Here is a 25,912-nt window from a genome sequence, read left to right as displayed (position 1 = left end):
GGGGGGGGGCGGGCGGGGGGAATCAGATTTATTACTTCAGGAGAACTGAAATTCTACCAAGAAAGAGTACAAGTCAATCTGTATTTGAATGTCAACAAGCGATCTGGAACTGTCTTTGTCATATTTCTCTCTCCTTTTCATGTATTAAAAAAAAAATGCAGGGGAGGCTTTTAAAAAAAGGCCACTGAAGTCCCCTGATCTGACGTAGCCCTGACCCTTTATATGCCATTTATAGTCTGAGTGAGAATGACATCCCCCTTACTAGCAAACTGTCCAATCCAGCTGCATGTGTCAAGATTGTATTAGGCACTAAGTGAAATATATATATGACCTTTTAGTGTTTTACACATTGGGTCCTCCTCCAAGGCTCTGGGCTGTAGATCATCTCGACCACTGCTCCTTACCCAGGAATCACTTAAGGGTTTTTTGGGGTCCTTTACTTTTTAAAAACAAACAAAATGGCACCAAAGAAGGACGTTAAGAAAGCTGCACCAGCATCAGCACCAGCACCGGCTCCGGCACCAGCTCCTGCCCCAGCGCCTGCCCCAGAACCAACTAAACCCAAAGAACCAGTCATTGATCTGAAGAGCATCAAGGTAAATGGTTGAACTTGTGTGGTCACTGAAAGAGCTCCCAGAACACAAGCTGGAAAATTTAGCAGATCCCTGCAGTAAACATTTGCATTTGTTTGTGGGTGTGAGACAGCAGTGAAATGAATGAGTAACCGGAATGGATTTTCTGATTTATCTGAGCTTTTTATGTATTTACATTGCTGGAAATATCGAAGGCATGGCACACAATTTAATGCAAAAGCAAAGCCTGGCAAGTTCAAAAAATTTTTAACCTAGTGGCCAGTATAGCTTTTATCTTGTCAACATCAGCCTGGCTCTGAGTCATTGTCTATTCGGTGGAGCTGCATGTAAGGAATTTTTAATGGTAAAAGACACACACATGAAATGCGTTAGATGCATGAAAACTGAATTAGTAAGACTAGAAACTCCACTCCTTCATTCCCACTGTTTCAAAGTGACTCATTACTTTGCAACTTTCACTCTGAACTCCTTTCCAAATTTTAGGAAGCAGCTGTTGTCTCTTTAGTCCTGGGTGCATTTATTTGACAGCTGCTTTGCTTATCCTCCATAAAAGATAACTTTGGCAATTCCATCAATTTCCTTTTAGCTTTGCTCCTACAAATATTGATCCTATAGTAAATGAGATCATGAGGTGGAAAACCTTTAAGGAAAATGTTTCCGTGACTATATTTCTCATCTACATGTTTTTGTTCAGAATTTGCTAGTTGCTCCAAAGTGAAACTAACGAACAGGAAAAGCCTTTCAGAGGTTTTTCTTAGATTGCAGATTAATCTGAATTCACGTTTTCTTTGGCTTTTGCATGCTAATATTAAGCTAAATTGAATGTTGTTGATTCTTTACGTGACACTCTGAAGAGAACTGTCTGCAAGGAGGAATTCTGTATTTGGGAAAGGGGAGATGGAGAAGAGGAAGGAGATAGATCAACCTATATCTCTGAGCAACATTATAAATAGTCATTCCTGGGAAGCTTCTTGTCAGATTACCAATTTGGGAAACTCTACATAAGAAGTCCTGCCTAATATGGAGAACTGAAGTGTAGAAGATACAGAAACAATTCTGAGAACCCTTCTCATTTTAGCCACAAAACCCCATAATGAATTATGTTTAGGTTAACTCCACACATACAGCTTGGTGTTTCCCTGACATTTGACTATTCAGACACTTTCAATTTGTTTATTGAAATCTTTTAAGATTTCTTTAATTTTCACAGCCTGACCTTAAATGTTAAGTCAATATTTTATTTAAAACAATAAAAAAGTTCGAGGATAAAATAATACACACCTACTACATTCCTCAAAATATTGAGTCTGAGTTGATCAATGAAAGAAAAATTGAAAGCCTTTTTAAAATACTCAGAATGGTCAGAATAGAGGATGAGAATATAGACCCACCATCTTTGGCAATATTTTCTAAAACTAGATTAAACCTTTCACTTTACAAACATCCAGTTATGAGGAGGAACGTGGGATGGATTTTCTACTAAATTATTTAAGTTGGTTTGATGGCTGCATGTGTCCAGTTCATTAGGAGAAAATAGAATTTTCCACCCCAGCGATCTTAGCTAAACTATCTTTGCATAAGTAGGCACTAGTGCATTGCCATATAAAACATGGAAGCTGCACTCTCAGGCACTACAGCAGTTCAGCATGATCCCGTTCTTCGCTCATACAGCCCTGTATTAACACTGGAGATAAATAGTTATTGGTAACAAAGCCAGGGCTCTGTGTTTTGTCTGATTGGTATTGGTAACATAGCATGGCTCATTTGTATTCGGTGTAGTTATGTTTTAGAATAAAAGAATTCTATCTTTCCTCCTGGATAAAAAAAAATCCTGACTGCTTATAAAAAGAGACCCTCCTCCTTTTTAAAATAAAAAGACTAATAAGGCAGCATGTATGAGGTAGGTACGTATTATTATTCCCATTTTACAAATGTGGAAACTGAGTCAGAGATGTTAGGTGGTTTTCATAAAGCCACAGAATGAATATGTGACAAAAATAGATATGGATTTAATGTATTTCTTGCCCCAGTTCTGTGCTCTGACCAATAGACTCCACTTCTACAAGTGTCTCCCTCTTTTTCTTCCCCTCTAGCCAAGTACTTATGACTCCTATCACCAAAGAACTTCTCAATCATTAGTGTATTTAACTTCTCAACAACCTCATAGAGGCAGGGAAATATTTCCCTATAACTGAGGCATAGAGAGCTTGACTTGGCCAGGGTGACAAGAAGTTTGTAGCAGAGACAGGAATTAAAAACAGGTCTTTTGAGTCAGTCTAGTGCCTTAATCACAAGAACATTCAGCCTCCTTCTAGTTCAACAGGGGAAATGTCAGGAAAAGCGTGGCACCCTTGTCGTTCAAGCTGCTATAATTAAGAATTCCCACCCAGACTCTTAACAGGAGTTGATGAACAACCTGAGCTTCCTACTTTATTGTAAAACTAAGCCCTTAATCAGGAGATACGGCCAAGAAGCAGAAGCTGGCAGATGTTTATTGCTTTAAAAATGCATCAGATACAGTAAGTATTATTTTAAAATGATTCGGGACAAGATTTTCAAAATCTGACTAGTGACTTTTGGGCACCTTATCTGAGACCTCAAAGTGGCTTGGCTTTCAGAAAGTGCTGAGCACCCACCCTCTAAAAACCAGCCCCCTTTAAGATGGCCTAAACTGGACACCTAAAAATTAAGGCACCCAAAAATCCCTTTTGAAAATCTTGGCACACATTTCACCCCATTCCTTAACCTCAGCAGTCCTTTCATCTTACATTAGCTCAGTTAAAGACAAATATGTAGCAGCTCATTTGAGCTGTCTGGGGCTGGTGCCAAATTTACTGCTTTCTAGCACCACCTATCGACTATAAAATTGATTAACATTGATGCTGGTCTAAAATGGGAATATTCCTTAAACTCTGCCCCATTCTTGACTGATAGCAGGTTAGTGTATGATGACTGAGGGGAAAAAGGTTGGGGAAAAAATGGGGGAAATAGGATTAGGAAGATGAGGACATACTTTGTTCCAGCTCAGATGTGTGAGGCTCTATTTGTCCCCATGCAGAGAACAACAAATATTCAGGAGCCCAGTTTCCCCAAACCTTTCAATGATGGAGTTTTATTATAGTTTTTTATTACTACCGCACTTATGATTTTATTATCAGGTGTACAGGTTGATACAGCAAACATAATAGGAATGTATAAACAAAAGCAGAGATACCGAGTGATGCATGCATATGAGAATTACAAGAGTGCACACAAAAGGAACCAGTAGCGATTAAGGAAAAGAATGTCAAGTTTTGTCAATTCCGTAAGAATACCAGTAACCTTGCAGTCATGGATGTGAAGACAGATATTCAGTAGTCAATTACTGCAATGGAAGTTAGGAGCCTAAATACTTTTGTGGATCTGGGCCTGGGTGAGTAGAGGTTCTTTAGCTGACTCATGCTCTCTCTCAAGAGGAGAATATATACCTTAAAACAGATACAACCAACCAGACATTTGTATCATTTACAGACTGCTTAAATACAAAGAGTAGGCTTCTGCTACATCAAATACTTTCTGTCCTAGCCATTCCAATGAAAACACAGGCTTGAAGTGTGGTTTAAGATGTGCAGCATAACATTATGCTTTGCTTATGTGTACACCCATGGGCACGGTATTACAGTCTTTGCAGTAGTGGTACTTAAGTTACTTGAAAGGCATTTTGAGCTATCTAAAGTATAACAGGTGCTGGATAAGATCAAATTCTTGTCTTGTATATTATTACACTGCGAAAAAATGGAAAAACTGTACATATTATAGCTAGTCCTTGAGAAAGTGCAGAACTGCCAACATGCTGTTTGATATACCCACTGTGCCCAACTTGGCAACCCTCTCCTATCCAGGACAGATTTTGGCCCTCTTTGCAGGTAGGGGGAGTTCTATTTGTGAAGCCTCACCTTCACCTGCCTTAGTGTTCTGACTTAATTATAATTGTAAATGCCCCTCCAAGAGCGTCTCAGCAATCAGTGAACCACATACTGAACTGGTGCAAACCAGCATAGCTCCCAATGTCAATATTTTTGTATCCAGGTGCTGGAGACAGTGGGCTTGATTCTCCATTTTCTGGCACCCTATGTAATTATTTACATTTGTGCAAAGTGAGTGTAAATTGCTACCCTTCTCTACAATCACTCCCTACATAAGGTTCAAGGCAATGGAGAACTAGTCCCAGGATCAATGTCTCAACAGAAAATAAGGCTCTCTGCTGCTATAGCATTATAAATGACATCTGTTTTGGAAACATGGCCTCCCAAACATGACATTATCAGGACTAGGAGTACTTGTGGCACCTTAGAGACTAACAAATTTATCTGAGCATAAGCCCTTGTGAACTACAGCTCACTTCATCGGATGCATTCAGTGGAATGAATAAATCTCCCCACTGTATTTTCCGCTGTATGCATCCGATGAAGTGAGCTGTAGCTCACAAAAGCTTATGCTCAAATAAATTTGTTAGTCTCCAAGGTGCCACAAGTACTCCTTTTCTTTTTGTGGATACAGACTAACATGGCTGCTACTCTGAAACCTGTCATTATCAGGACTGAAACCCCAGCCTGGTGAGCATTATTAGACTACACATCTTCAAATTTAAAAAAAAAAGTCTCCTAGGTAACTGGTTACTGCATGATGCATAAGAAAACCTGTTGCATGGATGTGAACTGTGAATTTTTTTCTTTTATAGATGACTCTTAAGATGGTATAAAGTAGTTCTCAAATTTTCTTTATCTCTTGTTGCATTCATTACTCAAGCAGGTCGTCTCTGAATGGACGTTGCCAGGGGTATAACAAGAGAGGTAACTGCTAAATGCATTGACAGAAAGCATCTAGGATGGAGAACTTCAGTACATCAACCACTACATGGTTAGTGTGATCGCAAATGCCAGTGGAGTGAGAGAGTACATTGCAGACTCACTGCCTTTGGTGCTGCAGATTAAGGAACTGGAATGTTAATAATAGTTCAAGATTTCCTTTGCAACTAGTAGATTCTGGACTCTTGGTCCAGGTCCTCAGCAACGACCCGATCCAATGCCCACTGAAGTCTATGAAAACAAATGCCACGGACTCAGTTGTATATTGGATCAGGCCACTAGTGCCTAGTGCTACTTGCAGGGATTTTTTTGGGGGGTGGGAGGGGGATGTTCAAAGGTGACTAAGACACTTTTGAACTCCCCAATCCTATGCTGGCTCCACACCAAACCAGTCCCCTGATATAAGTCTGACCAAGGGGATGCTGCAGCACATAGGGACCACTGTAGGGCAGGGAAGACTCAGCCATGCCCTTTCCCACACCCGCACACCAGGCTATAACTGCTTTATACCCGCTGAGGACTCTCTATGCCAGCTTTAAGTCTGGTTTGTACTAGTAGTGCTGGACAAAGTGGCCTTAATGTGGAGGATAACCTGGACATCAGAATCAAATAGATTCTGAAATCCTGTCATGTGAAAAAAAAGTTCACTGCTGGTGACATGTTGAAGACTACCTAGTTTTGCCAAAACAAAAGTTTGTGTGACAATACTTTTTTTTTTTTTTTTTTTTTTGGGGGGGGGGGCGAGTTCAGCTCAGATTTTTCATAATTTCATCTGTGCAAGGAGCCTCCCGTAGGTGAAACCTGGCTTTACTTGTAGCAAATCTCTCATTCCCATGTTTGCTAGCCTGAAAAACTGTTTGAAAAATAGTTTGTGCCATGATGCACACCTGGCATACTTCAGTGGTGTTTAAAACAAGAGAATAGTACCAATTGTGAACTTCTGAAGGCATTTATCACAATTTTTTTTTGCCAGGAATAATGGAAATTAAGGCAAATTACACAACGGGCTAAATTGTGCAAAACTCAGAATAGCCTGTTTTGCTGATAATAGCAATTAAAGCAAAGAAGAAGAAAAAAATCAATAGTTTGAAACTGCTCCACTCACTGGAACATCATTGTAACACCCTTTGTGAGAGAAGCTAAAAGAATGAGCTGAGCTCACATAAGCTAGTTAGAGGAAGATTACTTATTTAGCGAATGAGCAGTAAAGAAACAAGTAATCTGTAAGGAGATATGAAATAGCCACAGCTAGAAATTCTCCATCAACTTCCCTGATGTTATATTTGGATCTTACACTAGATCCCAAAGAGCAACTTTCAACTCTCTGGCTCATTACACAGGACAGCTGGCTGGGGAAAGTGAAGATTTTAAAGATTTTCACATCCCAAACGGGGCCAAAAAACAAAAATCTCAAAAGTTTTCACAGACTGAAAATCCGGAGGGGGGGAAAAAATTTGTTTCAAATCTGACTTTAAAAAAAAAATCATAGATTCATAGATACTAAGGTCAGAAGGGACCATTATGATCATCTAGTCTGACCTCCTGCACAACGCAGGCCACAGAATCTCACCCACGACTCCTGCGAAAAACCTCACCTGTGCCTGAGGTATTGAAGTCCTCAAATTATATTCGAATCAGCTTACATTTTGAATTACAAAGCCATTTTGAATGGGAAAGTTGGAATTTTTCATTCTGAAAATGTCAAAACAAACTATGTCAGCTGTTTTTTCAAAATGTTTACAAATCAAGAAATAGATCAAATGTGAACCTTTCCCATGATAAGTTTCGGTTTCAACAAACCAGCATTTTCTGACACAAATTTTTTTGTCAACAAATTCCCAACCAGCTCTATTACACAGTACTTTAATGTCAAGCAGCAATCGCTCAAGTAACGTTAATATACTAACATGACCACTGGGAGGCATATTAAAACAACGAATCCATTTGAGACTATCACTAGATGTCAACAGCATTGAATTTCCTACTCACATCCTCTAGATTTTCACGCAGTGCCAAATGCAATTAGAAAAAGGACACTTTTACAAATTAGCCCAAATGAATGCTACTTCCCTCTGGAAAGCTAATGGAATCTGTGCAAAATGATACCATCAACGCTGCAGCTGTACCACATTTCACTTGCAGGCATTTTAGGACTGCAAATGAATTAATCAGATAGCTTCATCCAAAAGTTGCTCCGTAAGTGCCAAGTATTATAATATGCAGTGTTGTTGAAGCCGTGTCGGCATTGTAATGTATTTCTGACTTTGCACGCAACGACTTTAAAAAATAAATTCATCTGTACCTAAGTCCATTAGATTTAAGGATGCATCTGACCTTTTATATTTATAGAGGCAATCCTGATGATATAATTATATGAATTCATTTTTATTTCCTTCTTTTATTGTATTACCAGGGACTTGTTATAAAACCAGAACCTTTGTTACTTTGGCATTAATCTGCTCCTGAGGTTTATTCCCCAAATAAAAGACAGAGTGTTAAATCCATTGGGCCTAATTCTCCTCTCCGTTGAACTGGTGATGAGAAGTAACTCCACTGAAGTCAACAGAGTTATGCCAGTTTGATACCAGGCTAACTGCGAGGAGAATCAGATCCCTGCTCTTTAGCGAGGCTACTGTGGCTTCAGTAAGGCGTGTAGACTTCTGTGTCTCTGCCAAGTAGGTGCAGTGGAAAGGACAGTTAGTTGCAGTTAGTGTCGAACTTTACTGGTGATTGGTTCTCATGCTGCAGGGCATTAGCAGATTGCCACCTGATGTCCAGTGAAATTTCCCCCCACCCCCACCCCCGATATATGATGTTGAACAATTAATATATTCTGGGGCTTTAGAACTTCCTCTGAGACATCCAGTATATGGTAAGCCATTGCCAGACACATGGCATTTTGAACTACAATGAGGGACCGCCTACAAGTCCTGTTCTAGTGATTTCAATGTCTCAAGAGTTTTATGAGTTGGTTTCTCCACACCTTAACACTCCTGGAATCAATGTAATCATGCTGGTGGAAAACCAATGTCACCAGTGGCCCCTGGACTTCATTGTTATTTGTCTTGTATTAGGCCTGGTCTATACTAGAAAATTAGATTTCAGAGGTGTGAAATCCATACCCTTGAGCAGCATAGTTAAGCTGACCAAAGTCCCCATATAGACAGCGTTAAATTGACAGAAGAATTCTTCCACTGACCTAGGTACCACCTCTTGGGAAGATGGGTTACCTATGCCATCAGGAAAACCCCTCCCGTCAGTGCAGATAGTGTCTACACTAAAGGGCTACAGCAGTGCAGCTGAAGTGTTTCCAGTGTAGACCAGCCCTTAGTTTCTAGCGGCCTCAGTCAGGGCTCCTTTGTGCTAGGCACTGTATGTCAATATAACAAAGAGATGGACCCTGCCCCGAAAAGTGGGGGAAACACAGGAGGAGTAGATGAACTTTCCACATACAAAGATCTTAGCCTCATCCTCCAGGGCCTTTCACCTTGTGCAGGCATTTATCCCTGTGAAAAGTGAATGTGAAGCAAGTGCTACCAGATCAAAAATGGTAGTGTTTCTCCCTCACTTTGCACTAGTGTAAATGGCTTTGCAGAGTAGCAGGCCTTGGGGCATCGGGTTCCCTGCTTTCATGCCAATAGTAATTTTTTATTCTTAGGAAGTCAGAAAAAAGCAAACCCTGCAAATATGCTACTTAGCAGCCATTGTGCCTGTAGAGAATATCATAGACATTAGGGATGAAAACGGCCTATTACATTGGTGTAGCTCATCTGTCCACACCCCTTGGCCAGTTCAATTTGTTCCTACAGCACTTTGTCCAATCTGGATTTAAAATTATTTAAGTGGTTGGGCTCCCACTATGCCTTGGTGAGGGTATTTCCCAATCTAACAGACCTCAGTGTTAGGACTTCCCTTTGTTCTTTTTCAGGCACTGTAACTCCCTCCTACCCCCTTGGAACACTGCGCCCGTGGTTCTTGACCTTTTCTACGCTGCATCCCCCTTTGAACTCCCACTCTCTCAATTTGGGATCTAGTCAGGATCCCACATTGGAGCGGGTGATCACAAACCTCAGGTTGAGAACCCCTGACCTAAACAGTGTCCTTCCCTTTTTTGGTGTTAAAATACTTCAACTGCATCTAGACAGTTATCTATTCACTTATTATTATTGTTGACTAAAGTGACCACAATTCAGTTCCTTTGATCTCTCATAGAATCATAGAATATGAGGGTTGGAAGGGACCCCAGAAGGTCATCTAGTCCAACCCCCTGCTCGAAGCAGGACCAATTCCCAGTTAAATCATCCCAGCCAGGGCTTTGTCAAGCCTGACCTTAAAAACCTCTAAGGAAGGAGATTCTACCACCTCCCTAGGTAACGCATTCCAGTGTTTCACCACCCTCTTAGTGAAAAAGTTTTTCCTAATATCCAATCTAAACCTCCCCCATTGCAACTTGAGACCATTACTTCTCGTTCTGTCATCTGCTACCATTGAGAACAGTCTAGAGCCATCCTCTTTGGAACCCCCTTTCAGGTAGTTGAAAGCAGCTATCAAATCCCCCCTCATTCTTCTCTTCTGCAGACTAAACAATCCCAGCTCCCTCAGCCTCTCCTCATAAGTCATGTGCTCTAGACCCCTAATCATTTTTGTTGCCCTTCGCTGGACTCTCTCCAATTTATCCACATCCTTCTTGTAGTGTGGGGCCCAAAACTGGACACAGTACTCCAGATGAGGCCTCACCAGTGTCGAATAGAGGGGAACGATCACGTCCCTCGATCTGCTCGCTATGCCCCTACTTATACATCCCAAAATGCCATTGGCCTTCTTGGCAACAAGGGCACACTGCTGACTCATATCCAGCTTCTTCCACCCCTAGGTCCTTTTCCGCAGAACTGCTGCCTAGCCATTCGGTCCCTAGTCTGTAGCGGTGCATTGGATTCTTCCACCCTAAGTACAGGACCCTGCACTTATCCTTATTGAACCTCATCAGATTTCTTTTGGCCCAATCCTCCAATTTGTCTAGGTCCTTCTGTATCCTATCCCTCCCCTCCAGCGTATCTACCACTCCTCCCAGTTTAGTATCATCCGCAAATTTGCTGAGAGTGCAATCCACACCATCCTCCAGATCATTTATGAAGATATTGAACAAAACCGGCCCCAGGACCGACCCCTGGGGCACTCCACTTGACACCGGCTGCCAACTAGACATGGAGCCATTGATCACTACCCGTTGAGCCCGACAATCTAGCCAGCTTTCTACCCACCTTATAGTGCATTCATCCAGCCCATACTTCCTTAACTTGCTGACAAGAATACTGTGGGAGACCGTGTCAAAAGCTTTGCTAAAGTCAAGAAACAATACATCCACTGCTTTCCCTTCATCCACAGAACCAGTAATCTCATCATAAAAGGCGATTAGATTAGTCAGGCATGACCTTCCCTTGGTGAATCCATGCTGACTGTTCCTGATCACTTTCCTCTCCTCTAAGTGCTTCAGGATTGATTCTTTGAGGACCTGCTCCATGATTTTTCCAAGGACTGAGGTGAGGCTGACTGGCCTGTAGTTCCCAGGATCCTCCTTCTTCCCTTTTTTAAAGATTGGCACTACATTAGCCTTTTTCCAGTCATCCGGGACTTCCCCCGTTCGCCACGAGTTTTCAAAGATAATGGCCAAGGGCTCTGCAATCACAGCCGCCAATTCCTTCAGCACTCTCGGATGCAACTCGTCCGGCCCCATGGATTTGTGCACGTCCAGCTTTTCTAAATAGTCCCTAACCACCTCTATCTCCACAGAGGGCTGGCCATCTCTTCCCCATTTTGTGATGCCCAGCGCAGCAGTCTGGGAGCTGACCTTGTTAGTGAAAACAGAGGCAAAAAAAGCATTGAGTACATTAGCTTTTTCCACATCCTCTGTCACTAGGTTGCCTCCCTCATTCAGTAAGGGGCCCACACTTTCCTTGGCTTTCTTCTTGTTGCCAACATACCTGAAGAAACCCTTCTTGTTACTCTTGACATCTCTTGCTAGCTGCAGCTCCAGGTGCGATTTGGCCCTCCTGATATCTTTCCTACATGCCCGAGCAATATTTTTATACTCTTCCCTGGTCATATGTCCAACCTTCCACTTCTTGTAAGCTTCTTTTTTATGTTTAAGATCCGCTAGGATTTCACCATTAAGCCAAGCTGGTCGCCTGCCATATTTACTATTCTTTCGACTCATCGGGATGGTTTGTCCCTGTAACCTCAACAGGGATTCCTTGAAATACAGCCAGCTCTCCTGGACTCCCTTCCCCTTCATGTTAGTCCCCCAGGGGATCCTGGCCATCTGTTCCCTGAGGGAGTCGAAGTCTGCTTTCCTGAAGTCCAGGGTCCGTATCCTGCTGCTTACCTTTCTTCCCTGCGTCAGGATCCTGAACTCAACCAACTCATGGTCACTGCCTCCCGGATTCCCATCCACTTTTGCTTCCCCCACTAATTCTACCCGGTTTGTGAGCAGCAGGTCAAGAAAAGCGCCCCCCCCTAGTTGGCTCCCCTAGCACTTGCACCAGGAAATTGTCCCCTACGCTTTCCAAAAACTTCCTGGATTGTCTATGCACCGCTGTATTGCTCTCCCAGCAGATATCAGGAAAATTAAAGTCACCCATGAGAATCAGGGCATGCGATCTAGTAGCTTCCGTGAGTTGCCGGAAGAAAGCCTCATCCACCTCATCCCCCTGGTCCGGTGGTCTATAGCAGACTCCCACCACTACATCACTCTTGTTGCACACACTTCTAAACTTAATCCAGAGACACTCTCCATACATTGCAATCCCTCCAGCCATTCATTATTTTTGTTGTTGTTTTCTGAATTTCCCTGCAATGTGAGTATCTTCCCATGGGTCCTGTAGTCATCACGTAGTCTGACAATACAGAAAGAGTTACTCATGAAAGTTCTGATCTATCAAAAGCCAGAGAACATTTTGCAAACTTTACCAAACATCACTGACAGAATTTGAAACAGGACCACAGAGCATGTTAAATGAAGAGAAATAAACTAAAAATCAATGTTGAATTTGTTTTAATATGTTCTTGCAATATTTTCACGCTGAAGGCCACATTCCATTGCCCTTCCCCAAATGGAGAAGCATCCTACTCCTGGAGCAGTCTGATTAAAGTCAGGGGAATTGACTCTAGCATTACTCAGTATAAGTAAAGATATCAGAATCTGTTTCTAAATCTAAAATATTGCTTAGTTCATTTTAATCTAGAATCTGTAACAATATGGGGAATGTCTCTGGCATACCTATATTTCCCCTTCTGAGCCAAAGCCTATTGAAGTCAGTGAGAGTCTGTTCATTGACTTGAAGGGGCTTTGGATCAGACCCTTATTTCAGACATATATCAATCCATGCAATTCAGCAGCATCCTTCAGAGTCCATCAAAGCCAATCCCGTCATCAGTTCAGTAAAATGCCTCCCTTATGCCTCCATTGATCTGATTGCAGGATCAATGATTACATGTATATCCATCCCTTCTTCACATAACTCCCAGCCTCTGGAAGTAGAATAGATTGAAAATAAAATGTAATATGAAAATTTATGTCCAAAAATATTTTAGTTTTCATAAAAAATATTTTTGGATGAAGTTTTTAAGCCAGCCATAGATCAGGTCAGAAAATGCAATAACGTTTTCATTAATGTTTTCACTGAAAAAACACTCCATGTTTTCCCGTGGCAAAAATCTTTTCAGTGGAACATTTTCCAGCCAATTCTGCTAGCCAGTGAATGGCTAAGATTGGGAAAATGAAATTTACATTCCATAAGCAGCAACACGCTGCATTGAGACTAGCTGAAGTAACCCACTGAGTAATATTTAGAGGTGGTAATAATCTTTTAAAAGTTCCCATTCTCCCCCCCACAACTGCCCCATCCGCATTAATCAATCAGAATCTACAGCTAAGCTCTGTTCACAGCGTTCTCACTTCTTCTGCCACATCCTCAGCTGGTGTGAATCAGTGTAGCTCCACCTCAGAGATATGCCAGTTTACAACCACTGGGGATCTGACAGCATCTCAATGCATCAGAAAACTGGGCTAAGCGAAACATCTGAAGAAGTGGGGTTTTTACCCACGAAAGCTTATGCTCAAATAAATCTGTTAGTCTTTAAAGTGTCATCGGACTCCTAAACAAGAGCATCAGCCCAGTGTAGGAGGGCAATCCAACCTCCACACTTGGGATTCACAGAGCTGATTGGCCATGGGTAGATCATGCAAATGAGCTCCCCACAATCCAAACACTACCACTATCTATCCTGGATACGTCCCTGCCCACCCTCACTGATATAAAATAAATAAATAATATACCATAATAATTCATAACAACACACTTCTCATGTTCAGGAAACTTTTCAGACACAAAGTCACACTCATCATTAATGTAACTAACTCAGTCCCCGGTGAAAAAAGGCAAATACCTTTACCACGTTTTATAGGTGGAGAAGCAGAGGCAGAGAAAGCTCAATGAACCTGCTCAGTGACATACAGCAGGTTAGAGTGAAAGCCAGGACTTGAATTCAGATCATCAGGTCCCATTTGTCCAATAACTTTACCCACAGGCCCTCCCATGAGGTGAAGGGAAAGCTTCAGAGCTAAATTTCCCAGGCTTTTTAGGACACCTCATACCTTGAGTTCGGAGGTGTGGGCTAGTCTTTCCTCTAGTTACTGGATGCAGTCACCAGGGTGACTAGACCTGTGCCACTTACCACTCCTTCCCAGTACATATCTGGGACTTCTCTGCTGGCTAGCCTGCCATGAGGTCCTCTCCTCTCCTGTCCATTCTCCATCCCACCATTTACAGGTTCTCTACTCAGACCCCCATCCCCATCACTGGAAAAAGTGTGTTAATTCCCCCTGCAATACAACAAAACCTTCCTGAGCTCCCCTCATTCCCATCAGCAGACGACCCTCTCCCCTTGCCCCACAAGGGAACTATACAATTTGCTTTCTGGTGCTCCTCCTGGACAGATGGAGGGATTCCTGCCCCCACTCAGTGGTGGAGGCTCCAATCCATCACTGCTGCTATGGGTGGGTGGAATCTCGCTCGGTTGATTTTTCCCTCGTCTTTTCTTTCCTCACACTCTCAAGCATCATTTTCCACACACAGTCGAAGACGTTGGGAGAACCTTCGGCCTGATGTCACCTTTATCTAACTTTGAAATAAAACTATTAGTTGGGAAATATAATTTTAGGGGTTTAGGGTCACATACCACTTAATGTTTTCTTCATGCCCAACAGATACCAATGAGCCAGAGAAAAATAAACCATCTAGTCTGCCCATTCCCTCCATATTAGTGAGTCAGGCAACATACTATATATGTCCATCACATCCTGTAATGTCATTAGGAAGGAGTTAGTATAGCCATGCAAGCCCCAACCTGGCTTCACTCTGCTGTGCATAAAGAAGTTCTGTGGAACACAGACCTCAACAGAAGCAGAGACTGGGAAATCCGTAGCGCCTCAAAAATGAATTACCCATTGGCATGCAAACCATTAACTTCAATTACAGCCTCAGCAATAGAGAGGGTCTAAACATTCTGATAATTTTTCCATTAAAAATGTTTATTGAGATACTGGGCTCAGTAGGTCAAGTCAACCTTTAAAGGGAGGACAGGACGGATCAGCTAGTCATTCAGAATCAACATTTACATTGTTAACGTCAGAACTAAACCAATAATTGTTCTACAGACCAGCCCTCTTCACATCATAACGGCCATCTGCAGCACCACACTGGCATAAGAAAGGCCTGATCCGAAGCCAGCTGAAGTCAATAGGAGTCTTTCCATAGATGTCAATGGGCTTTAGAACAGGCACCAAGTCTGCTGGCTGGAAAACCTCAGCCAGTTCAAGTACCCACAGCTTCCTGGGGGGAAGAATCTATATGTGAAAATGTAAAACCAGCCAGATGAACAAACACAGAGCTCCTCCCTCTCTGTGGCTGACTTTATAGCCTGTGGAACAAATACGAGCTCCTCAGAAAGAGGAGCCCCAAGTAGGTTGAGAAGGAATATTCCTTCTTTACGTTACAGCTCTAGAAAGTGCTGACAAGATTCAAACCTCACTGAATCTTGTCACTCCCTGCCCCTTTCTGGCCACCTAAAAATAGCCCCAGTAAAATGTCTGTCAAGAAATGGATCTCTCTCTTTGCCCTAAGAAAGCTAAAGAACTCTACAAGGGGAGTGGCCGCTTCATTCTGACACTCGAGCTGGTTGTGATGTCACACCCTTCACATATATAAGAAGAAGAAAAGCGAGGGAGGAAGGACCACTCTCTCAGGGACTCAAGAAGCCCTCAGCCAATTCCTCCAGCCCGTCTGCTCTTCTTCTTTTCCAACCATCTCAATCATGGTGGGTCCACAGGAAAGATAATTCTTAATAGTGAGCCAATCATTTTAATCCGTGTATCTAGCTTCTAGTTTGGGTTAGCTGTAGGAGGAAAGGAGGCCAGAAAAAGCATTTGGTTTGAGGTAGGAAGTCAAGCAAGCAGGAACCTCTAAAGTTTTAGTTTGGCCTTGGGGGAAAAATGAAGCTTAATGGATTCTGCTAGGCTGTCCAGTTGGTCTCGTCTCTTGCACTGGTTAGTGGTAGCAGTGTAGTTCCTATAACTTTACACTGAATAGATACTATTGCAGTATTCTATGCTAATTTTTTTGTATATGATGCACTCTGATGTGGTTGCAAAGGAACCATATAATAAATTATTACCTTAGGAACAAAGTGCTGATAAACAACTAATTTAAAAACAAGGAGGCTTTAATGTATAGGTTTATTTGTTATCCTAATGTTGAGCTGTTGGTTAAGCAATGATACTTCAAATGATCTTAATGTTGTGTGTCTGTAGTAAAATGATAAATGGCCTGGAAGTACATTAACAACTTCTCTGTTTGTTAAGAGACACTTGATTCATTGCTTAAGCTGCAGCCCTGGTTTAGCCCTAGATATACATTTCAACAGAATCTTTAAATAGTCTTAAGATGCTTTAAAAAAAACCCCCAAAAAACAAAAAAACCCAAGCAGACACTTGCTAATATGGCTTGTCATGGCTTAGTTACATTCGGCAGGACACGGATGCTAGAACTCTCCACTACCTTGTGCTATTTTCTTTCTTCTGTCAATGCATTTTCAACAGTACTAGTTCTCTTTTTCTCTCTCTTTTTTCCCTCCCAACTGCAGTCCTTCAGTGCTGACCAGGTTGCTGGTAAGTAGAACAGGAATTTAACTGCTGTAGTACTGAGGTAATAGACTACCAAATACTAGACGTTCCCTAGTCTAACCAGAACTTTCTCCATTGCTAGCCCTGTTGGTATTCGAGCTACTCCTGAGAATTGGACAAATAAGCTCATTTTTTGGCTCTTTGAAAGATGATTCATGGAGGTAGTTGGATGCTTTAAAATCCAACAGGTCCCCCGCCCCCTTTTTTTAAAAGCTATTTTTGTGATTGATTTCTTTCCAACAGATCGAGTTCTCCCAGGAGCAGCAGGATGGTAAGTCACAAGACAGCCAATAATATATCTGCACATGCATTCTGATAAAGTTTAACCTTAAGGAAGACAGGAAGACAGATCTTCAGCTGATATAAATCAGTATAGAACCACTAACGACACAGGAGTCATGCTGACTTATACCAGCCAAGGATCTGACCCTAGATTTCCAGGTCACTTATTTGAATGCTTACATTCTGCCTAATCTGCCAGGTACATGGATCCAAGAGGACCTCTGATATTGCCTCCTGTACCTGGTACATCTTCTTCAAAGTGTGTCATTGATGTGTAAAATGGATGCTGAGAAGCAGTTTTTAATCATAGGGAACTAGGCTGACACCATGAGAAGGGAAAAGCAAAGCTGAAAAATTAACTTAGCTGCAGTTACACTGGATTGTTATTTACATTAATGGAAGATTAAAAAGCTCTGTGAAATACCTGCTTGTCACTCTTGGCTGGGAGATGATACGGGGGAAAAAAAAGAGAGCTATATTGCTGTAAATATACTTATGAAGCATGGAAATAGTTAGCAAATTATTCATGTATACTGGTGCGTATAATAATCTGGATGTATTGCTATCCTATGCTTGCTGCTGTATTTCCTGCTTCTATATCAGTAGCTAGCAAGGTACAGGATTATTCAGTTAAACCTGTAGTCTTCCTAAACAGGTCTGGCTCAAATCCCAAAGTTTTAGAAATTCCCCTTTAAAGAGCTTAAAATCTGCTCCAGGAGTGTTTATTAAATATCCTAATGGACACATTTTGGTTATGTTACATAGTATAATGTAGGCTAAAAACAACGAAAACCCGATACAAAATGAATTTGATCCCTGCTGTGAATACCTTCTGTTTCGAGGTGAGGTACAAAGGATCAACTAGAAATCAAAAGTGACAGAAACGGAAAATTCATCAGAGCTTTCAGCTAAAAAGACAGACCTAAATCATGAAGTCTCAATCTGAACTTCCAGGGTCTGATTCCACTCTCGGTAAAACCAGAGTTAAATGAGAGTAACTATCAAAGCCAACTGAGTTACACCAGCATGAAATCAGAACTAGGCCTCCTGGTTCCAAACACTCCTGATCATTAAGTGGGTTGATCTGGACTCATCCCTAATTATAACTAGAGTACTTTCACAAAGTGGTTGGGAATGGTTATGGAAAAATTGTGTCAACTAGAATGCTTGTGTGTAACAAAGCAGCAGCTTTTCCAGCCTCCATCCTGCTATTTCAAAGTAGCCAGCTGTTGCAAAGTTGTAATGACTGATCCAAGTAATGGAGCAATTAAAGGCCACTTGGAAAACAGAATACATTAACCCTACCCATTACAATTATTCAGGCATATTACAGAAACAGCAGCTGAGCATAACACTGTTCAGGGCCAGATTTTGGACTTGCTTACACCAGTATAAATGAGGACTGGCTCCATAGAATTCAAGGGAGGAACACTGCGGGGGTCAGGGGTGGGGGAGTGTCAGTGAGAGACTGTAATTGAGCCCTTTTCACTGAACTGGGAAGCTGCATCAATGAATATTAAACCCTTTTTGGATTTAAAAAAAAAATCAAGAGAGGAAAAAATTCGGTCTTGGAACACTCAGTGTGTTTTTGCTAATGGCAAAAAAAGAGTCACATTTTAAACTTAGCTCTTTATAAATATCTTTAACACACAAGATGAACGACCAGATCAGCTGGCATAAATCGGTCAAGTTCCATTGACTTCCATCTCTCGGAAACAGCCAATACAAAGTCTGTAGATTGCACGATGCTGTTTTGTACAACTCTAAAAGGTCCAAATTGTATAGCTTGCTGTAAAAGGGGAGTAAGGGGAGAGGGCTAGCAGCAATGTGTTGTAGGTCTCAACACATCAGACAGTAAGGGGATTAATTCCAGACGTGTTATATTACAGTCTAGCAGAACCACATACTGCATCAGCAGTTTTACTGGGTAGCAAGACTCCTCCAGGCAGACTGTATGTGGAGCTAGCACAAAATACATCAGTTTCACGTGTCCCCCAGAAAGATGAATGAAGACAATTTGGCACTTGGCTTATTGACCTAAGTCTGTCCCAAGACAGAAAGAACAGCCACCTATATACAGTACAATTGATGCCTTCCTCCAAAATGCGTTTTCAAAATGAATAAGCTGCTGTAGTGAAATACACAATTAGTCCACATTGCACTTAACACACAGGATGGTCAAACTTTTTGCTGTTAAATTACAGTAGATCTATAGCATAGAAGATGCGTTCTTGACAAAACAAAGTCAACTGAGATGGATCTTTAGCTAAGTTCTTTATCCCAATGCTATTAAAGTACAAAATAAAGGTTATTAAAGTGGAGTATAGCAGTTGAATATGAAGACTGAGAATGCTGTGAACAGGATTTTTCACATTAATTTTTAATGGAAAAAGTGTCGGTGTTCCAAGGTCTCAACTGGCCTTGTCAAATGGACACTTGTCATCTCGGGGCAGATTTGATTCAGTCAGAATGTACTGGCATGAAAAACTATACAAGGGCTGCCAAAGAAAGAAAGAAAGACTCCTTGGGTATCTGTTATATGGGAATGACCCGCCCAGGATGGTGCTATAGAATATGAAATGACAGATGTGGAGAGACATTTCATAGCAATACAACATTGAGAGAGAAGGCAAGGGGTAAAATTCAGATGTGTCAGATTTCATGTTAACAGCCATTCTGCGGAGTCACAGCCTGTGTTCTTCAAAGCAGGCAGAGCTCTTGTACAGCTAGGAGCTTTTGCAAAAGGTTTTCATGCCCTTGGTGAAATAAAATCAAATAGAGTATTCAAGAACTTTTTACCTTCTAGTGATTGGCTGTGTTAAGAAACTTGTTCATGAATGGAGACATTTATAGCCAGCTTATCTTCCTTGGCACTTAAGGTAACCACATGGGACAATTACAAAACTACTGTTGGCTATTAGAACCAGGAAAGAGATGAAGGGTTAAAAATAGTGATACTAACGTGTCATAGGATGTGAAGTTTTGCTTGAGACCATAGGCCAAAGTCTCTGCGGCCTAACTCCATTGACTTCAGTGGTGTTACACTAGCAGAGAATCTGGCCCCATGTCTTGGTCAATACTGGCTAGTTAATACTGAGCTGCCCATCTCATCTAACCCTCTCATTTTCTCCTTGCAGACTACAAGGATGCTTTCCTCCTCTTTGACAGGACAGGTGAAGGCAAGATCACCTTAAGCCAGGTTGGTGACATCATCCGTGCTCTGGGACAGAACCCTACAAATGATGAGATCAAGAAGATCCTGGGCAACCCCAGCAAGGAAGGTAACTGTCCTACAGTCTGTAGGCGCCTAATGAGGAAATGCCTCCCCAGCTAGTTAGGGAATGGCACTGGTCACAATGGCTGGGGGCGGCAGCTGTCATTCTGCTAGTTGGGTAAGAAAACCTCTTCACCAGAAAAACTTGAATTGTTCCTAGATCTGTTTGAGGAGGAAGGTGGGGAGTAGATTTACAGAGGGGGATGGGGTGAGCATTCTGATTTAGGCTTTGAGGAGAATCCATTTTTGATCATTTGGATACCAGGTTACAGTAGGTGTAACCCACTGGTGAGTATGTGTTCCAGGCCCCACTCTGTCAGATCACAGAGTATAGGAGTCTGTTACAGCCCCAGCTACAGAGCTTTACCTTAAGCTTTACCTCATGCTTTTAGCTCTGGTGGTTCTCCAATTCAGTGCCTGGTGTGTCGGCCAAGATGGAGGTTCTCACAGGGGCATAGGGCTAGATCCCCAGCATAACCCTGCTGATTTCAGTGGTTGACTTACACCAACTGAGGAGCTGGCATGTAGAGTTTAACATGGAAATGGGGAGTCTTATTTTAACCAGCACTCAGTGAAATGGCACATTTCTTTTGTTAGGCATTTCTGTTGGCATTGCTCACTTCACAAAGATAAAGGCAACAGTGAACATGAAAGGCCGTCTCGATTTATTAATGGCCTGGCTTAAGGTATCATTTAGGTTACATTAAATCTCGGCGTGCTTTTAAATTACTTTAGCAATAAAAGATAGTGACTTAAAGTGAAATAGTAGAACAGTTTCTATTACACTATTGTATTCATATGCTCAAAACTCTTGGATAAACAGCCATCCACTATGTTTCACCTGAGTCCACATGTTTTAAAATTTGGGCAAAAATCTCTACATTGCAGCTATGCTTTAATTAAAAACCACTCAATATGGGCCTCACTGAGGACTAGTGCTTCTGCTTGGTTTGAAAAGAGATTGGGTTTAATTTGCTAATGTTGTGAGAAATTTAAAATAATGTCTTGAGCATAAATTTAAGTAGATGTGCTGTGTAGGTGCATGTTCATAAGACTTTTTTAAATTAACAAGCTCTGGTAGCAAAGCCAGCAGAGTCTGTAATATAGGCCTTTAAATCCTCGCCGGAGCCCGGCTCTGGCAGCAGGGCTCAGGCGGGGATTTAAAGGGCCTGGTGCTCCGGCCGCTGCGGGGAGCCCCAGCCCCTTTAAATCACCTCTGGCAGCAGGTCTTGGGCAGTGCTTTAAAGGGCCCGGGGCTCTCTGCAGTGGCAGGACCCCGGGGGCCTTTAAAGCGCCACCGGAGCTGTGGTAGCGGGGTTCGGGCGGGGGCTCCCCGCAGTGGCCGGAGCACCGGGCCTTTAAATCCCTGCTGCAGCCCTGCTGCCGGAGCCGGGCTCCGGCAGGGATTTAAAGGGCCCGGTGCTCTGGCTGCTGCAGGGAGCCCCTGGCCCTTTAAATCACCTCTGGCAGCAGGGCTTGGGCAGTGCTTTAAAGGGCCCAGGGCTTCCCGCAGTGGCAGGGCCCTGGGGGCCTTTAAAGCACTGCCGAAGCCTGGCTGCTGGAGCCGGGCTCTGACGGGGATTTAAAGGGCCCAGTGATCCCCTCAGTGGTAGGAGCACGGGGCCCTTTAAATCACCACCAGAGAAGCCAATGCAGCACGGCTTACTGGCTCTTGCCGGTACACCGGACCAGACCGGCTTACTTTCACCTCTGGGGTTGGGGTATAAAGTGGCTTTAAGGCACCTTTGCACCCCCCCCAGTCTTGGGTGGATCTGGAGACTGGAGAGGCCTCTGGCATAATTTAGACAACCCTGTGGGGCCTATGTAAATTACAGTTGCCCTATCAATTGCAGCGCTGCCCAGAATCTTCACAGTACTGAGTCCCGCAGCCCTGCTCCCAGAACAATCTTCTTGCCCATGCCAAAATCCGCCACTGGCCGGAAACCTTCCATTCCAAAAGAATAATACTTTTAAAAAAGTGAAAAGAAGGGTGGAACAGTGGTCTTAACAAACACCAGACTGTAACCTTAACCGGAACTTCCATGATAGTAACAGCTAGAATCCGTATGGCAGTGGGATTGTTAAAGGCATGGGGAAAGAAACAGGATTAAAGCCGATAGAGGGAATGCGGAAAGAAGGGATGCTTGAGATGGGAGGGCCTTTCTTATTCCAGCATGCAGATTCAGGAGAATTCTATGGAATGGCTTTGTCTCCTGTAGTGTTATAATAACTAAACACTTTCTTTCCAGAGATGAATGCCAAGAAAATTACATTTGAAGAATTCCTGCCCATGATGCAGGCCGCTGCCAACAACAAGGAACAGGGTTCCTTTGAAGACTTCGTTGAAGGTCTGCGTGTCTTTGACAAGGAGGGCAATGGCACAGTCATGGGTGCTGAACTCCGTCATGTACTGGCTACTCTGGGTAAGGGATCTGCATTTCAGCGAGGGACTCAGAAAAGCTAGAATTGTTTAGAGGGCATAAGACAGAGAGGGAAGGGGTGTTACAATCAGTGCTGAGACAGGCATGGGACTATACAGTTAGACTAGCAAGTATTCTACAGTAAATGGTAGCATAAAAAGGACAGAAGACTAACAACCCAGTCTAGAGTCTAAGGCAAAAATATTTTTACTATTTCGAGGCTCAGTCTAAGAGATTATAAAAAAAAAAAAAAAAAGACATGAGACAATGCTGTAGATTTCAGGGACAAAGTTATTTGGCCAATGGCAGAGGCTTCCACATCTTGTTGAATAGTGAGTACACTCTTTCTGAGAGTTTGGATGGAGACCTTACAAGGAAAGGTGAACAACAATTGGGGCGGGGGGGGAGGGAGGAGGAGAAAAACAAAACATTTTTGAGGATAGAAGGAACTCATGATAACTGACCAAAGAGGCTGGAATGGATGCAAGTTTAACATGATTTCTGAGAGTCTATGGAATGTGGAAACCAACCCAATTCTGTCTGTGCTTCAGGGGAGAAGATGACGGAGGAAGAAGTAGAAGAACTGCTAAAAGGACAGGAAGACTCTAATGGTTGCATCAACTATGAGGGTAGGTATTAACAGTTAACAACTTCAGCACTCTCTTCTGCTATACATTTGGTACTTCTTTCAGAAATCTTCATAACTGATTGTTTTTAATGGTGAAATCCTTTATGCCAATAATCAGTGAGTGAGTCAATGAGCCTTCTAGATACATCAGTTAGACAAGGTATAATGAAAAGGGTTACTCCAAAAGACAGCTTGTTAGCAGTGATTGCTAAATGGTTGCACTCAACATGCTCAGCCAGAAATCAAGATATGAAAATAAAGGGCTAAAATTCAGCCACGGCATAAATTGCTTCTGTTTGGGCCAACACTAAACTTGGCCTAGAGTTTCTTACTTAGGAAGAGTTCTGACTGCAAGTACAGTTAATCAAAGCCAATGCTTCGAGACAACTCTTGATTTGGCACTTATTCAGTTGTGTCACGGTGTAGTGGGAGGGGAGTTTGACTTGCACAGCATTGAAGACTAAGACTGTAATAAAATTATCAGCAGCTCAATCTGATTAGTACTACATTTTATCTTAAAACAAATAGAGCATTAGTGCCTTGCGCTCCTCAAAACTGTTTAATCTGTGAAATACCTTTAAAATAACACTCCCCCACCCCACTAATTCTCTATCAAATCTGCATTACTCCACAGCATTTGTAAGACACATCATGTCTCTTTAAATGGATTTCACAAAATATAAATACGGTATGTCCCTCTGATTTGCATGTTTTATCTTTCCCTTAGGCGCTTTGTTTAGTGGCTTTCCATCTGCATGCAGCCAGCAGTAATGGATAGTGGTTCCCAAGTGATGATAAATACCAGTCTCCTGCTATACAAATAAGGGGAGGGAGTGTTGTCCAGTGGCAGGGGAAAGGGACTGGAAGTCAGAATTCTCTGGTTCCAGTCTCAGCTCTACAACTGACTTGTGGTATGACCCTGGGCAAGTCCCCTAATCTCAGCCTCAGTTTCCCAATCTGTGAAATGATTAAATAGCAAACTTATCACTTAACATGAAACTTCTGAGGCTTAAGTAGTGACATCTACTTATCTTCACTGTGCTATACAAGAGCTTACTATATAAAAACAGCTCCTTGAGACTTACTGTATCCTACCTCTTCTTTCAACAAACTTGTAGATTAACATGAAAGAGAGGGCAGTGAACTTTAAATACCTGTATGAATTACAGATAATAGCTCCTGAAACTAAATGAAATAGTTATTTAAAAACAACTATTCCAATGGTTATAATATCATTGGAGATAAACATTCCCAGCTAGTACGTGAATCTTCAACATTACCACAAATAACAAGACACTTTGAGATCCAAAACTAAGAAATAAAATGCATGGTATGTCAGTTTGCAAGGCTTGCTTCTAGAAGAAAGAGATGTCATGGAATCTAACTCTTCCCTCTCTCCTTCCCAGAAAAAGTCTAGACTCTGAAGACCAGAATGCACTTGAGATTTGCCTCAGTAAAATTCTTCTTCCATCCAGCACCATCAATATAGAAACCGCACAGGACTGTACTATATGCCTCCCACCACAGCAATGTTTTTTAATCAGTAGGTGTCTCTCTCTCAATCATACTTATGCTTCATAAATTGAACATTGAGGCAAGCTAAATGGAATAAATTGTACAGGTATCAAGCCCGATTATTTCTCTTTCCATGTTGTTTGCCATGAAGCAATGTATCCCCTTGAAAAATGTGACAATAAATCCCTGTGGTCAGTCTGTGGGTATAAAGTCTTTCCTTTCTACCACGCTGTTCAGATCCCATTCACAACACTTCTCAAGTCTTAATTTATTTTCTCTGTATATTGTATTTCATAAAATAAAGTGTTGTGAAAAAATAGTTCTCTTCAGGGGTTGGTTTGCTTCATCTGAATCAAAGTGGTTTTCTCTTGGGGTTGGGAGACGGGCAATTGGAGAGCCACTCCCCTGTGTTAGCACCTAGTCACTCTTTGGAGAAGAAGAGTCATGGTTATTGTCAGAATGCCTTGAATGGTGGCATCCATATAAGTCTTTGAGCAGTTCACCAGTCTACAGTAGACGGGTGCTGGCTGTCGCGCCAGCCTTTCCATCCTCCCCCTCCTGCCCATACACCCAAGTCTCACTCCTAGACATGTCCAACACGACCCAAGAAGAGACATGAAGATAATGGGACAGTAATCTCACAAACAGAGGCGAGGTCAATGAGTAGGCCCCAAAATACCATTTAGAGAGGAAGGGACGTGGTCCTCCAACCTGAGATCAACTGGTGAACAGAACAAGTAATCAGAAACGTATCAAGGACTGTTAATGGCAATGGATCAGTCACATTAACTTCATATCATTTATAGTATGTGGCCACACACTCAGCACTGACAATTAAAGTAATTAAATCCGAAAGCTGCTGCGCTATTGGCATGCCTCTCCCTTAAATGTAGCTCCTTTTCCTTGGGCACTCATAAAGCTGCTTTAATCCCCCATCGGAGTGTCAGCTTGTTCTATTACAGTCTGACTTAACCGTCTTAAATTACTATGTATGAAATGCCTATAATTCAAGTGATAGCAGGTGCAGCAGGGAGGAGGGGGAGTGGAGAGTGACAATAATCCTTAACATGCCAACCAGCTGGAGAAGTGACAGGTGCCTGGTTTCTAAGTCTTC

General features: G+C 42.3%; 1 protein-coding gene across 1 annotated transcript; it reads left to right on the top strand.

Moving 5' to 3' along the window:
* The first annotated feature begins 310 nt into the window (after nt 1-310).
* Nucleotides 311-23,969, top strand: MYL1 (myosin light chain 1). Its single transcript, XM_007071809.3, has 6 exons — nt 311-596; nt 16,923-16,950; nt 20,099-20,242; nt 22,485-22,658; nt 23,207-23,284; nt 23,918-23,969. Exons 1-6 carry the CDS (start codon nt 459-461, stop codon nt 23,944-23,946), a joined length of 591 nt encoding a protein of 196 aa, XP_007071871.1. The 5' UTR covers nt 311-458; the 3' UTR covers nt 23,947-23,969.
* Nucleotides 23,970-25,912: the final 1,943 nt, after the last annotated feature.

Source organism: Chelonia mydas, chromosome 11 (assembly GCF_015237465.2).
Source record: "Chelonia mydas isolate rCheMyd1 chromosome 11, rCheMyd1.pri.v2, whole genome shotgun sequence".
Taxonomy (NCBI): domain Eukaryota; kingdom Metazoa; phylum Chordata; order Testudines; family Cheloniidae; genus Chelonia; species Chelonia mydas.
This window is presented reverse-complemented; position numbering and strand designations above follow the sequence as displayed.

Bases quoted from the DNA above. Each gene is read 5' to 3' on its own strand.
- MYL1 (XM_007071809.3), top strand. From the start codon at position 459: ATGGCACCAAAGAAGGACGTTAAGAAAGCTGCACCAGCATCAGCACCA. The intron at 16,951-20,098 runs GTAAGTCACAAG...TTCTCCTTGCAG, and splicing joins CTCCCAGGAGCAGCAGGATG to ACTACAAGGATGCTTTCCTC. The intron at 20,243-22,484 runs GTAACTGTCCTA...CTTTCTTTCCAG, and splicing joins GGGCAACCCCAGCAAGGAAG to AGATGAATGCCAAGAAAATT.